Below are 16,091 nucleotides of genomic sequence, written 5' to 3' on the forward strand. Positions count from 1 at the left end.
TCATGTTTGATGTTGTTGTTATTTTTTATATAGGAATTTCAGTTTGCTGTGTCAAATCATCGAAAATTGTACTTTGATTGATTACATTTTAGCCTATGTTTATCTTTTTAACCTTACCTTATTATCGAAATGATAACTTCATGAAAGTTGAACTCAAAAATGGTCTGTGTCGAGAAATGCTGATCAAAAAACATCTCTATATTCATAAATAAGAGCAATTAATTGTATCGTTAATGAAGAATGACCTTGCTTGTGTGATCAGGAAAGTAAAAAAAACATTCTAGATGGAAGTTTTCATCTTAAGGGCTGACAACCTTTATATCAGCTCTGTAAAGGAAGAGAGGATGGCAGTATACAAAAAAGTACCAAAATATTAATTAATATTTGTTACAATGGATGCCGAATTTACAATGAGTACAGTGTGGAAGTGTGAAGGTACTTTAGGGTCTTAGCAAAATGTAATGCTGCTCTCTGATGGCGCAGGAGGATCGCTCATTGATGGTGCAGTGGATGGACGTCAACCAGCTGGGCCAAGAGGAGAACCTCCACTCCAGGTGTCTGTGTATCAACCGGCTGCCGCTGGACCTGTGTGACTCTGAGGAACTCACCCAGCTCTTCTCAAAAACATACAAACCTGTCTTCTGTCAAGTGAGTGTCTGTACTTCTTTGAGTGTGATAGATCAACACATTTAGATTCTGTAGCTCTTTCAATTACACATTTACATTGTCCAGATAGTAATTTATTCTAAGAAATTCATGTAAAATAAAAATTATACAGATTCACAATAACTTGTATGCGCAAAACACATCTGCAAAATGATTTATCCAAGAGAGTATGGCTCATTTAGCGTGCATCCGCTGTGAAACTAAGATTTGAGATAAAGGTTGCCATATTCTGCTTTTTATTTTCTGAGCAGAAGCTCTAAAAGAAAATATTTTTTCCTTGAATCTATCACACAAGCTCCAACGAGAATCACAGTAAAATGGCTAACGCTCTCACATTGAAATTGTTACCTCCTACCCCGAACATGTTTATCAATTGAACACTTCCAGGTGGGAGGTGCTGATCCAGGGAGCAGCATCACTATTGGCCATTCTCGCATTATCACCAGGCAACTGTTTCCATGGTGAGGTGTGGCTGCTGTTATACACCACCCTGCCCCATCACATCCACTCCCACATTACCATTTAGACATTACTCAATGTGTATCACTCATCGCTGCATTTCCAGTTTTAGCTCCACCCCTCTGCCCCTCTCCCACACAGAAATCAATACACCCACATCGTCCTGCTCCCATGATGCTTTGTGGGTGTTTAGCTCATGTTGTTTCACTGTTGCAGTGCCAGCAGGCTTTGACCTATGGTTCAGCGTGTTTCATGTACAGTACAGTATGTGCTTGTGTGTGTGACTGCACTGCATCTATGCACTAGAAATACTTCAGGCACAAAGCTCTTGAAACACTGTAAACCAATGAAAAGGAAGTAGAAACAACATATACAGGGAAATGAAAACAAAAATGGTAAACGTTTATTTTACTAACCCGCCTCTGTGGGAGAGTATTGCAAAGCCATATAAAATATTTTGACATACTGTGCATTCAATTGAAGCACAGTATGTCCAAGTTTGTCAGATATCAGGTGTAATACTAAATGAGGATACACTTGAATTCAGTGCAAGAAAACACAAGCATTGAGTGAAAAGCGTAACTCCAGCTGTGCTTAATGGGGCACACCTAGCTATTGTTAGTGTAGTCTGACCATTTTGGATCATAATAATTGATCTATTTGGGCATTCCTCCCAAAGGTGCTGATCATGTAATCGCAACATCCAATGAATTGTTGACATGCAAACCTATTAAATATATGATGTTTGCTGTCCTTGTTGTAAATCAAAGCTTCATCTTACTGCCGTGAGCTGCAGTCTGTCTTACATAAACCTTCTTCCTCCTCTGTTCACATATGTAAAGCTCAGTCCTCTTGTTACCTTTCCTTGGTGCAGAGTGCACTTAACTTGTGGCCTTGGCCCTGAGCACTATAATTCTGTTACCCACAAAAGGGCCCTCCAAGCGGCAATTTGGCTTAAGTCATCCAGGAAAGGTAGAGGGAGGAGAAGGTTAGGTCAACTATATTAGAGGGAAGGACGGCAGGATGGAGACAGTAAGGACGGATGGAAAGGAGGGGGGACGGTGCTGAGATTGCCAGGTCTATTAGAAAGAGGTTGGAGTGATGGAGGTGAGCGCTGACAGTGTCAGGCAAGGGGACGGAGGCAGACGGACAGCTGAAGTGAAATGTTAAGAGAGGTAGACTGTCAGTCACCGGGGCAAGTTGGTTTGGCATATTTTTCATATGTAATCATAAAAGCTCAAACTCATATTAACTGGGAGACAAAAAGGACCAAATGTGTCAGTCATAGACTAATGTTTGTGCAACTAGAAGGCAACTTGGAAACTGTTCTGATTATCCATTTTTTTAGTCAGACCTAATTTGTTTTCCCTTATGTGTTAATGACTTAAGAACAGGTTGCAAAAAGTGATGCTTGAATAATCTTTCTAAATTCCTTTATTTTCTTTAAAAAAAAAAATGAATCAGATTGGAGAATACGTTTTTTATTTTGTAGTAATAAGGTTTGGCTAGTGAATGATTGTTTTCAGATTCTTTTGACAAATAGGGGATTGCTGTTGTTATAACTATCTTGGCCACAAGAAGTGGCAATGCACGCTATGTATTAAAATCAGACTTAAATCAGGTGAGCCATAGGTTTTAAAGATGTGACAGCTATTTAACAGAACTTGATAGAATGCAATATGTACCATGTGTTTAAACTGCATGGAGAAACTTAAAGAAACCTGGAAGAATACACAAATGCTTTTTTTTGTTTACCACAGTTGAAAATAAAGGTTGCTTAGCAAATCAACGCTGGCATTTTTTGGCTCCTCATCTCCTCTTCAGTCATAAACACAGGAGATAAAATATTTTGGATTAAATTTAGAACATATATTACCACTCACATGCCTCTCAGTGCTTCCATAAATCTGTGTTAAAGGATGTACAAGATGTCTTAACAAAGTTATTGAGGATAGATTGATGTTACCTACGGAGTACGGATGAAGACAGGTTTATGAAACAATACGTCCGCTCATTTAATGGCAGAGTAAGCAGACAGTTACTCTTGTCTTGTGCTATAAAGTGCCCATGCTTCAGATGACATCCCTCCAAACAGGGGTTTAAATAGTGCTAAAATGTTTATTTTGCTCCTGTAATGGCCCCTACACATGGCGGCGTGCCTTGAAGCTTGCCGGCGGGCATGTCTGACGCTCGAACCAACAACCAATCACATGAATCTCCCGCCCCGGACACACAAGCGGCGGTTTGATTGGCTAGAGCTTGTACTGGCATATGATCCGAATTGGCTGACGCTTCCGTCGAAGCTTCAAAAGTAGAACATTGCTCTATGCTTTGCTCCCACAATACAGTTCGGCAAAGCGTGACGTCACCTCATTCAAAGTGAATGGGCAGAAGCGTTGAAGCTTCAACGCACGCCGCCGTGTGTAGGTGCCATAAGTATTTTTTATTTAATTGAGGACAGTATGCAATTCTGACTATGCAATCTCAAATGAATCAAAGTTTTTTAAATTGCTGTTCTTAAAGCTGATCCAGGAGTTAAAGCAGTACCATGAGATGCTTTGTTTGGGAAGAAAAAATTACAATAAGCAACAGAATGTAGAACAGCCATCATGTCCAGCTACTGGTGATATGTTAACCTGTTAAGCCGAAGAGCCCCCGGTGGAGTAGGGGGGTTCAGGTTTTTTTTTTTTCACGAAACTTTGTCTCAGCGCTTGTTAATATTGAAAACCCTATTAATGTGTTATACCAGATTAACGGGAAGAAACTCAGCTAACTGACAATATGACATTTTTTTACCAAAACAAAGCACAAGTCTCATAAGAAGCGCCTAAATTACACCTGAGCAAAAAAATGCTAACGCACTTAGCACAGAACTCAAGGTAAGAATACCCTCATTACTTATCGTAACTGCACATACAAGATATCAGATTAAAGCTGAGATTACACGGATTATATTGGTATTAGTATCATCACTGAGCGATCAGAACTTGCGACAGGGGAATCAAACACAGACATCACAACACGTAGCTTTACGGAGCATTCACGGGAGATCGTCTCACCTTAGCTGTTATTCTGATCAAAAGTCGTGTTCAATGGCATTAAAATGATAAAAATGCGGCTGAAGGTTAACCCATAGGTTAATCCAATGTGTCTGTCACTTTGAAAACGTTTTGATAATCCATAATTCCATTTTTATGTAAAAATCGGAGATTTTATATTATCTGCTAATGGTAGCCACCAGAGTGTATGGCAGCTTCCGGTTCCGGAGCATTCTGGCTGCGCAGCACTCATTCACCAATGGGTAATGTTTAGATGGATTTTAGGAACTTCCCCTCGATTCTGTTGGCTCTAGCGGTTAAAAAGAGGTGTCAATCATCAAAATCGAACGAGGGGGGCCAGAGATAGGTCAAATCCACCCAAATGAACCCAGAAGTGTTTTATTTTTTTCTAAATCTCTCTAAAAAGGTTAAACTTCACTTGTGTTGCATCAATCTTGATACAGGGTATACTTATTATATGTTATAGTTTGGATTCCTAAAGCTTTTAGTCTACTATCCCTTCATTCAAGGGTGGTTTTCACTATAAGTAATTTATTGTTTTGGAAGGACACTATAATTTACATTTCTTTACTATGTTCAATCTGAATTTACTTTAAAATAAAAACATCTATATTGATTCTGACACTTCTACATCCAACTCACAGGTTTATCATTGCTTTGAGAAAAAAGATTATTAATTTACCCCTTTTAGAAGGGAAGTTATGGTCATTTGTTCGGGGAATGTCATTTTTGAGCCTGAGACCTGAAAAACAGTCTCAGGGGTTAATAATATACTGCTTTATTGTGTTAACTGAACATTGGCCCTTCAATAGTGTTTTATTTGTCAGATAGTTTATAGATGTGTTATCTTCACGGTCAACTGTATATTTTCTACTCTCTAATACCGGTGTATTTCTATTTTGAGATGTTTGTTTTTTATAATTGTTTATTTCTACTCTTTTAATTTCTAATTAGGTGCAATGCCTTGTTTGTTTTATACTGCTGCAACCAAAAAGGTTCCAATTTGGGATCATATCTTATGTTAACGTTGACGAGCACAGTCATAAAGCATTACATTAGCTGAAAGACAAAGATATCAACTAAATCAAAAATATTTTCCTCATGATATTTTGCATGAATTGAGGATAAATCAGAGATAATTCTGGATAAATGTTTATATAGGAGGACTATGATAAAAACGAGAAAAACAAATCATAAAATAGGAATGAATGGATGGATATACAGAATTTAAAAGATTGATAAACAGCCAACAAGTATCACTGTTGGCAAATGAACCAAAGCTGCTGTATTGGGGGAACCCAGTATATGTAATAAACCATATTTTGCGGTTGCATTGTTTGAAGCAACAATAAAAAAAAATTATTACGAAAGAAAAATGTTCATCATAATCATTAGCACTCATCATTTCACAGCTAATTGAAGTATTTTCAAGTACAATCTTGAAATGCTTGACACAATTATTGTTCCTCTTGGTGGAACTTGGTTTAATCACCTCTTATGCCGCATACAAATAATGAAAAACCCTAAACAAACCTTTGTTATTTGGCGTATTTCAATTTCAATTTATTAGAAGTGTTTTTATGTGAGATCCCCAATCTTAATACTTATTATTTCTTAATTATTTGATCTAGAGTCTTCCACTTCTAAATTATAATTGTATTAAATAATGGTCTCCCACTCAGTTTCTCCCATGTTCACACACGTACTCTGCTTCACTCGTTCTCTTTATCATAATCTTTACAGGTCATGTACCTGACTTCACAGACAGCTGTGACAGGGCTGCAGGGACCTCATCACCCGATTCAGACAGCTGATGTAGCAGTTTAAACTCACTCACTCAGGCACACACACACACACACACACACACACACACACACACACACACTCACACTCACACTCACACTCACACTCACACTCACACGTAACCCTGTCGGGGCCTCAGTCAGCATCTCTTGGCTGTGGACCGGGACTTGAGGTCAAGAGCTGTCACACACACTGATAGCACAGACAGACTTACTGTATATATGCATTCAGGAAAATACAGTTTATCTATATTTTTATATTTCTTAATCTTTGGAACAGTCAATACCTGCAAAACCGCCTGCAGTATTTTTATTCTTTATTTATCCAAATCTTGTTGGCATTTTTCACTTGTATTTTCTTTAAACCAATATTACTTGCAATATACTAAGGTGTCTCAGACAATGATCTCTTATAATAGTATAATAATAATAATACTGTGTGTTTTGATGCAGAAACACATACAGTTGGCCCCAACCAATCAAGTGACTGATTTAGGTATTTAACTGTGGGACCTACCATCGTGACTTCTGTGTCTGTTTGAATCTTCACTAAGATTAGATTTTAGAGTTTGGTCCTTACTTAGTTTTATAATCATTACAAATGTTTTCTTTAATGGACCTCGCTTCTGCATTAACTCCAAAAACATAAAACAAGATTTGAGACTAAGAATCTGCATGTCTTGTTACAGTATTCAGGTTTTTCTGACTGCAAACCGCCAGAAACGATGGGTTTAGGAGTTTATGTTTCTGGGACATGCTATTATACTGTACAAGGAGAAAATGGGTCTGTCATCTACTCTTAATTATGCCATAATTCAAGTGCTACTGCACTTTGACTTGACTCATTTGGCAGAGCTTTGTGATTATGTTGTCAAAATTCAGGATGGCAAAGTAATGTTTCTTTAACCGTCAAAAGAGTATGATACAATTAAATACAACAGCAGCAACAACCTGCATATGTAACTCTGCATGCACTGCACCCTCCTGCTCCCCTATAAAATGCATACAGTTAAGTTCAGTTGGCTATTTAAAAGCAGCTTAAATCAGATAATATGAAGAAGCATCATCTTTTGTAATCACTGTAATCATGGTTGGGGTCCCAGGACTTCAAATGGGTCAGGTTGGGTTCAGATGAATTGTTTTAAGGGTAACAGGCTACAGGTCTGAAACCTGTGCAGGACTCTGGTTTAGATGATATGCATCATGACAGGAAATGTAATGAAATTAAAATCTTCATTCTGTTAATTAGACTAATGAAGGTTAATTACACTTTGCAGGAATTTCCCCTGGGCCAATCTTCTTTAGATTTACATCAAGGATAATTTACAAGATAAGTGATGAAGTACCAAATTAACAACGATTACTCTTTTATAAATCATACCTTGAGGAAAACTGCCAGACATTACTAGAAAAGTGAAAGATGTCTGTGATGCTAAAGAAGTGCCATTGAAAAAAAAAGTGTTTTATTATAACAACACAGCAGCTACTATCTTTGACCTGACAAAGACAAGCTGAAAAAACGCATTTATTTGAATTGTATGAGGATACAAATACACACAAAGAGAGAACAAAAGGCAGCTGTATAAGGCTACAGTACATACTGTAGTACAAATATGATTAGCATAATTGTTTGTGCAGATCTTAGTAATGATTGAATATATTATTTAGTGTGAGTGCAGTTGGAGAAAGAGAGAGAACCTCACTCAGTCTTCACATCATTATTCACACATGCACATATGTTGATGATACCATTTGCACACAATCCAGTTTGATGCTGTAAAACTCACAGTTTACCCACTTTCTTCACTCGTCAGTCACGTAATCAATCGCTCTTGTTTTTTCCTCATTTACTCCTTTTTTTCCTCACCATCTTCTCCTCACTCCCACGCTCTCTCCCTCCTCCATCCATCCGTCGATCTCAAGTGGTAGAGTGGTTCATGTTATTTCCATACAGTTTGCTTAATGTATGCTGATGATAATAGCCTATCGACCTACTCCTCCACACATACATACATTTTCCTCCCTCCATCCATCCTCTGTTCAGACCGGAGGGAGCTGCAGACCAATGAGAGGAGGGGTGGGGGCGGGGAGTGGAGGGCCACTTGATTGAGTGCTGATGGTAAGAGTCATCAGCATTCGTAGAAAAATAGCTTTGTTTCCCGCTGATTTGTAACATGTCCATTTTTACATTAAAATCATTGATATGATTGCAATTAAACTTCCTTCCAATACAATCACAAATCCTCTGAAACTTGAGTGGGCCTATTTTGTAAATGATAATGTTACTTAACTTAAAAATCTGTGGTACTAGTTACTCAGATGTGAATATTTGATGGTGTTCTCTGTTTTCTATGGTTATAAATTGAATATTATTGACTTGGTTGGTCAAAACATGCAATGTAAGACATTATGTAATATTTATGTATGTAAATCTAAGACATCTTCTACAACATAACAAAAGCCACATTTATACTATCTATACTGATCAATAATAGCAATAATAAAATATGCTAGTATTATTGCTAGTTATATGCTATATTTATAAATTATCCACATGGAATATACAGTGAGGGAAGAGACTTATAAAAATTAAGGGAGCAAAATGATATTTTAATGCGAAAAAAACAATTAGATTGGCCAAGTTACCTATCTACATATCCTCTGAATAATTCATAAGTCATAATTTACTTCAATGGTAATTTACAAAAAAACATATATAGGTATTACATAAATAAATGCTTAAACAGACTCAAAAGTGGATATATAATTTGAAAGATTAATCAATTTGTTCAGTATTTTTAATAGAGTTTGGCCACTACCAGCAATGGGTCAAGTGGTGTGCTTTTTTGACCATAAGCCATTAGCGCTTAGCTTTTGTCATTATCCACCATCATCCATTTGCTATTAGCTATTAGCCTGCCTGCATTATTTAGCTGCTCCTCACACACTGTAAATGACTGAACCTCCTTTACAGAAAAGTCTATCGTGTTCAGGAGAAATGTTACTGCTCAGCACTCTTTGGCGCCCTGAGGGATCTGTTTTATTGACCTTAAGTAACCATAAGGCAACAATGGTAACTTTTCCCATTAACTTTCCATGTTGTTCTCAAAATGTGGCCATTACAGGGGTAGCAGCGTTTTATAATCATTTGCTGCTTTAACAAACATATAGAACCTTATAAAGTGTGTGGTCCCTGAAGCATTTTGGGAAAAGCAAGCATTTTTTGTCTTTCCTGACTTTTTTTGACAAAAGGAGCTGAGACAAGCTTTTCCCCCCCCACCACAACACAGTTATCTGTCAGTTACACACACACGCACACACGCATGCACGCACGCACGCACACACACACACACACACACACACACACACACAAAAACACACAAAACCGTTGAACTGTATTTACAGCCCAGAACTTTGCTCCGCACTACCAGTATTTCACTCACTCCAGGGTTTAATAAACAAAGATATGTTACCACAAAGACAAACATAAAAGGAACATACACAGACTTAAAAGCACACATAATTGAAAGCTGCTCGCACACACAGTAAATGTGCAAACACACACAATCACACTTAATATAAATTCAATATCGCTGTGACAAATGGTCTCCAGAGCACAATAAGAAAATCAGCTCGAACCAGCCTTAAACTAACAATCCCAGCAGACATGTACGGTGACAAAAGCTTCACATAACACACACACACACACACAAAACAGTTGAACTGTGTACATTTTGTAAGTCCTTGTTGGTGTGTTTGTATGAACTTTGTAAATCATATATTCGCCTAATGTCTAAACAGTGATTTAGCATGAGCTAGCAACAATGGACTTGTAGCTTGTTTTGCAGTCTCACGCTGCTGACACACTTTTACATCACCATGGTAACCTCAGCTGCAGAGATAGCCTACTCTGGCAGAGATTGTTCTGGATTAATAGTCTGACGATCCCTAAATGGGGTCATGTACTTGTTTCCAGGCATTTTAACTTTTTTGGTCAGGAAAAAGGAGGGCTTCTTTTGAGCAGCATGCAGCTTACATTAGTTTATAAGAGTTATCTGAGTTCATTTTGATTTTGCATAATGAAAAACCCTCACTTTGTTAAAACAGCTCTTAACAAAAATGCTTTTTTTGTATTCTTGCAGATGACTGATGAAGTTTGAAAGGACACAATGGGCGGTAGACATGAGGTTTTAGTGTCGGTTAATCAGAAGTGAAGTCTTTTGTCAAGATTAAACCATGATACAAGAGGAAATCCATTAGAGAAGAGGCAGATTTACAGTGGCTCGAGTGGTTCATGTTGTGTTTTGGCACAGTTTTTGTTTCTTTAATGCTGGCACCAAAGATGACACCATTCCTTGGCATTGCTGTATGCATCTACAGTGGTGAAAGGTTTCATTTGGCTCACTTGTTCCTGAAAATGAACATCTCCAGTGAGGCACTTCAGATCATTTATTCATCCATGTTCTGTTCCTGCTTATTCAGTCACATTGGGCAGTTTGTCACAGCACACATAAACACATTTACATTCACCCAAGTGCAGATTACCCTAGATCACTTGCATGTTCTTGGCCTATGGGAGGTCAGTAAAAGCAAAGCAGACAAGATATCACAGAGATGGTTGGCTTATTAAAACCCATAAGTCAGAGGAGAGGAAACATATTGGTAAAACTAATGAAAACAATCACACTGCAGATTTCACAGTGGTTAAAAAAAGCAGTCTACTGTAGGTTTAATTAAAGTTTTTTTGTTTCATAGTTGCTGCATAAGTATTAATAATCTTATTGGTTAATTAAAAAAAATCAATAAGGGAACTTGCCCCAAAGCAGATAATTACTACAGCATATTGTGTGTATACTATGTGTTTTTTGTGAGTGTGAGAGGTTGAGTAAATACTAAATTATTATAATGAGCTAAGATTTCTGAATTTGGAAAACTCCCCCCCCCCCCCCCAGGCCTGATCTAGTACAATGTTTTGTATATCTTGCAGCTCGCTCAGGATGAGGGCAGCCCCGTCCGAGGCTTCGGTGTGGTGGAGTACGAGAGCGCGGAGCAGGCGGAGGCCGTGCTGATAGAGATGGACCGAACTCTGGTGGGAGGACAGGAGGTCCGGCTGTCCCTCTGCAGCCCTGGCACCACAGGGAGAAGCACCCTCGCTGCACTCATTGCCGCCCAGGGTATGGTGAGTATTGATGCACTGAGCTTTTTATTTTATTTTGGAAAACATTGATTTCCTCCACAGAAACATTTCCCTCAACACTCTATATCACCAAAACATTGGATTTTTCAGGCATATAAACACATGAGCAGACAAAATATCTCTTCACTTTTTTTAAAGTTCCTAGTAATTCACTTTTTACTAGCCTTAGATTGATTGATGGAAATAAGAAGACATGCTGAGTTCGGATTTACAAATATAAGATATACAGTATCCATAAGGACACATTTTTGTAGTGGTCATTAACCAGTCGCAAAAAGTAGTTGACTAATTGAGATATCATATTCTTTTCACCAAATAACAGCCATTAAAGGAAAAGACCCTCTTAGCTCTTAGAGGGCGTTTACAGATGAGCCAGGATCAGATTGGACAGAACCACGCAGGCTTGTGTGAGCTGGAGATATTGTTCGCCTGAAGTAAAAGCACATTAGCTGACTACAAGCTGACTAGCTGACTTATCTGTTAAACCTCTGGTACACATGTAAGGTCTGGCTGAAATCATTTTTGTATATTTTGTATCCCTCCTACGCTGTTCTGTGGCAGCAGAGAGGCACTGACGTGATAATTATAGTTCTATAGACTGATTGGGCTCTTCCACCGTCTCCTGCTGCCTAAAATACAACAAGTCTCGGCACAGTTTGACACTCAAACACACAGTCATTGAAATAAATGCAGCAAAATTGCACAGGATGTAAATACAAGTGATCAGTTCTGGAAAATGATCTGTAGGTGTTATGAGTACATGGATTTAACTGGAGCTGTGCACTTACAGGTACAGAATGTTGATTAAAGCAAACATTTCACCGTTTTGCAATCAAAATCAATAGAAGATGAGTGTGATAAATGGTAAATGCTAGATGTCTTGGTAGGTGGTACATGATATAAAAAACTGTTCGCCAAGTAATTTGCATAAACTCAATATAAAAAAATGATTAAAACAAATATTTAGATTAAATATTCTTGAGGGTAAAAGATGTAAAAACATTGTGAAAGCAGGGTCTTGTTGTCACTGTGTTTTATCAGTAAATGCATTATGATATCATTACGATCCATTTTCCTATTTGCTTTCATCTTTACATGGAGTCCTGTAAAATATCATGATCAAAATGAATAATGGCACTCATTCACCATCTAAAGGTAATTTGGTCAGGTTTCGCACTAATTACCTTTTCACATGAAATCCAGCTTTATGTTTTATTATGGGTTACATACTGTATAGGGCCAGTACAGCTTGCTGCTTTACTCTCATGTGGGGATAACATGTAATATTACACTTATTCAACCTATAGAGGGCTACCATTTACAAGTCATCATTTGTTGCTTTAAAAGTCCCAAACTGCTGACGATACATTTGACACAGTGGTTCGAACTAGTGTGCAAAAATGTATTCATTCTTAATCTCAAATTGCTTCACTACCACAACATATTTCTTTTTCTTTCTTTTTATCATCCTGCAGTATTCTCTGTGATTTTATCCCCGACTGTTGCAGAGCAAGAATTATAAGTCGACGCTTAAATAGGTTGTGCCCTTGAGATGAATGTGTTGAAAATGACAGGTTGAAAAGCAGAGAAGGTAGCGCTCACAGAGTGCGATGGCAACAAAGATAATAATGAAATATTGTATAAGCAGAGGAAAACAAGGCTGATTTGAAGAGGGAAAGAAACATTCAGAGACGAAGGGATTGGTTAAGAAAGGGACCAGAAAAGGGAAGGAAGAGAAAGAGAGACAGAATAGGTTTGGGAGGACTGCAAGGTTACATTCGTACCCTCAGGCTCCTGATAGGATTATTGCAGCGAATGTGAGCAGCTGGTAAAGGAAACATCAGACCTCCAGAAAGAGATCAAGACCTACTCCTGGCTACAGTTCTCCTCTGAGGCGATTTCCCACTCAGTCAATGTGAATGCTGAGGACCAGATGGCCTTCTCCTCCCTCCTCTTTCTTCTCCCTCCATCCCTCTCCTTACGCAACATTTCTCGCCTTTTCTTCTTCGCGGCTCCCATACCTCCCTGGCTTGTGTATGTGTGTGAGGGTGTGTGTGTGTGTGGGTGGGTGTTTGGCTGGGTTTTGTGCCAGCAGCTAAACAGACTGATGCACGCTGACATTTTCTCCAGGAAAGAAAAAAGAAATGGGAGAGTGCTCCTACTCTCCCTCCTCTCTCTATCTTCCTTTGAAAGACGCTGTCAGCTACGACTGGCCTTGTTCGACGCACACACACACGCCAATGTCTCTGCTGTAACGCACAAATACACATACTGTATGTTTGCACTAGTCTCTTCCCCAATTGCTGCCAGTGAGTCAGACCCGCTCCGTCCCCGTCAGTAATGCTCTCTCTTCAGGATGTGACAGGGAGGAAACAAGGTTGACTTGAGCTGAAGTCTTGCTGTAGCTCGAGGGCAGACGAGGAGGAAATATCACCATCCTGCTAATGTTGTTTTAAATAGCCGTGTCTTTGGGCCAGACAGCGAGTTCTGCCACCGCACTATCAGGGCTGAAGAGGATCTAGAAGGGCTGCTACATTCAATTTGATGCAGTCTAATCCAATAGGATTTCATTTGAGTCTGTTGAATTACATTTTGCAGCGTAATAATGAGTGATTTCATTTATTTGGGGACGCGCCTTACAGTATTTATTTCGATTAAATGCTGAGGTCCTTTCAGTTCCTGGAAATGCAGGTCATTTCAAATGAAGTGTAAGCTATATTATCAACAGGGAAAACACGATGGAGCTAGCTAAGGCAAGGCAAGTTTATTTATATAGCACCTTTCAACACAAGGCAATTCAAAGTGCTTTACAAAAATGAAAGACATTAAGAGCATTAAGAAACATATTATAAAATGTCATTTAAAAACACTCATTTAGCTACAACAACATGTGATGCACATTCAATAACAAAGTAAGTCACTAAGGTCCAAGCAACTCAAAACAAGTTGCTCTAGTACAGACACCTTTCTAACATACTTAGGGTACATTTTAACCTCCTTGACATTATAGACCTCCCACCACTAGTTTCACTCGCTGTCTGTCTCTGTCCTAGCAGCTATCCTATAAAAATGACAAATGCACAAGAATCATCTTTAAACAGATGTTAATTAAAGACTGTAACTTAACATTTAAAAGTACTCGCAACAAGACTACAACCATTAAGCAATGTAAGGAGGGGGTTGCCTTTCCCCTCGTTAGCAAGATTACCAAAAACCATTAGTACTGATAGTTCTGCACACTGTACACTGAACGGAAGTTATATTATTGTCTTGATTGTGATTTCTGTTTTCACACCTCAGCAAGATTGTGGTAGATTGCCACGCTTACAGGAAAAAAGTGTTTTCTGAACAGGATGTAGACATATCGAATTGGCAGAGAAATAATAAATTAGTATTTGAAATGTGGCCTTTACTTGTTTACTCTCAATTATTCTTCTTCTGCTTTGTTTACCACACCTTGTTGTTTCCCGTCTCTTCCCCCCCCCCCCCCATGCTGTTTCCCACACAGCTCTGTCTCCTTTATTTTTGTCTCCCAGATTGTTTCCCCTCTGCTAACATCACAGACATATCCTGCTGATGTAAACTAGTGTAATGATTACTACAGCCATAAGGGACTCCTAATAATAAGATCCAAACGTACTGTTCACCACGCAGTCTTCTTTTTCTCTTATGTGTGTATTTTGTTTTGTTTTCCAGATTCTGAGTAACAGGAAAGGTCTGCTACCAGAACCCAACATAGCTCAGCTGTTGACCAGCATGACGAACCCCGCTGCCCTGCAGATCCTCATGAGGCCGTACCACACCGGGAAAAGAGGAGGTATGTGATAACTGTGCACAACGGTTTGATTCTAGCAATTATGATGATATCACACAACAATCCATAATCTCAGGATTGAGGAAGTTGCGGGTATGATTAAGGTGTGTGTTAGTTAGAATGTGATTGACAGTGATAGACAGACGGTTTATCCTATCACCTGCCAAGTATTTTTTTTACATTGTCTGTACTTTTTCAAACACTCGAATGACAGCTTGTCCGATTCTCTTTAACAAACCATCTGTTGTGTCAGGTTTGCCTAGATATAGGTCTGATGACGAATACCCAATACTTTCTGATGTACATACATTATTTTTACAAAGCCTGAATTTATAATGTGGCTATTTTTGTTTTCATAGTTTCTTTTAGCCCACTGAATTAAACATAATGACCTTCATCAGACAATGTCGTTTTATGTTCAACACCTTGGGCTATTAGTGCGCAGTAACCTTGTGCTAGCTGGCCCTGACATACTTTATGAAGAGCTGAATAGATAGCAGTGGACTAAAACTACAATAAACTGTACAATGGAATGAGAGCTGTGTGAATGTAAGAAAATAATGCAATAAAAAGGTTGAAGTTGAGGGTCATTCTGCATCATGTTCCTGCAAGACTCAACAAACTCAGAAAATGATGATAAAACGCAGGTCTATATTAACACTAAAGCAATGACCTCAGCAATTTGATGTTTCAAAAATATATAATCAGAATAACATTGGCTTGTGTGTAGTAAGCAGCGTAAAATCACAACAATGAAATGAAAACTCTCTGCTGAGTGCAACAATGCCTCCGAAAAATGAATTTGGCCATAGTATGTGAATTTGTTTTCAAGTTCTATGCCTTTTTGTTGTAAGAACTCTAAGTGCCACGCACCTTCACAACCATTCACTTGACCTCCATGCTAAATTTGAGCCTGGAAGATTGAAAACTTGGCTGCCAAATGGTATAGTAAATTACTTTACAAGGTAGAAAATGATGAAGAGGCTATGAAATCATGTATGCTGTGGAAGTCTGATCCTACAGCTAGACCAGGGGTGGGGAACCTCCGGCCCCCGGGCCGTATACGGCCCGCGAGACAATTTGATACGGCCCTC

At 38.7% G+C, this 16,091-nt stretch overlaps 1 protein-coding gene across 1 annotated transcript in view; it reads left to right on the forward strand.

The window, feature by feature from the left end:
• raver2 (ribonucleoprotein, PTB-binding 2) overlaps window positions 1–16,091 on the forward strand; it is a 78,510-nt gene that overhangs the window by 40,993 nt on the left and 21,426 nt on the right. Inside the window, exons 4-6 of the mRNA XM_079671296.1 lie at window positions 484–648; window positions 10,974–11,165; window positions 14,880–15,000. Of these exons, the coding sequence (XP_079527422.1) occupies window positions 484–648; window positions 10,974–11,165; window positions 14,880–15,000 (478 nt within the window). The remainder of the gene's footprint in view (window positions 1–483; window positions 649–10,973; window positions 11,166–14,879; window positions 15,001–16,091) is intronic.

The sequence above is a fragment of the Notothenia rossii genome (assembly GCF_949606895.1).
Source record: "Notothenia rossii genome assembly, chromosome: 1".
NCBI classification, from domain to species: Eukaryota; Metazoa; Chordata; class Actinopteri; order Perciformes; family Nototheniidae; genus Notothenia; species Notothenia rossii.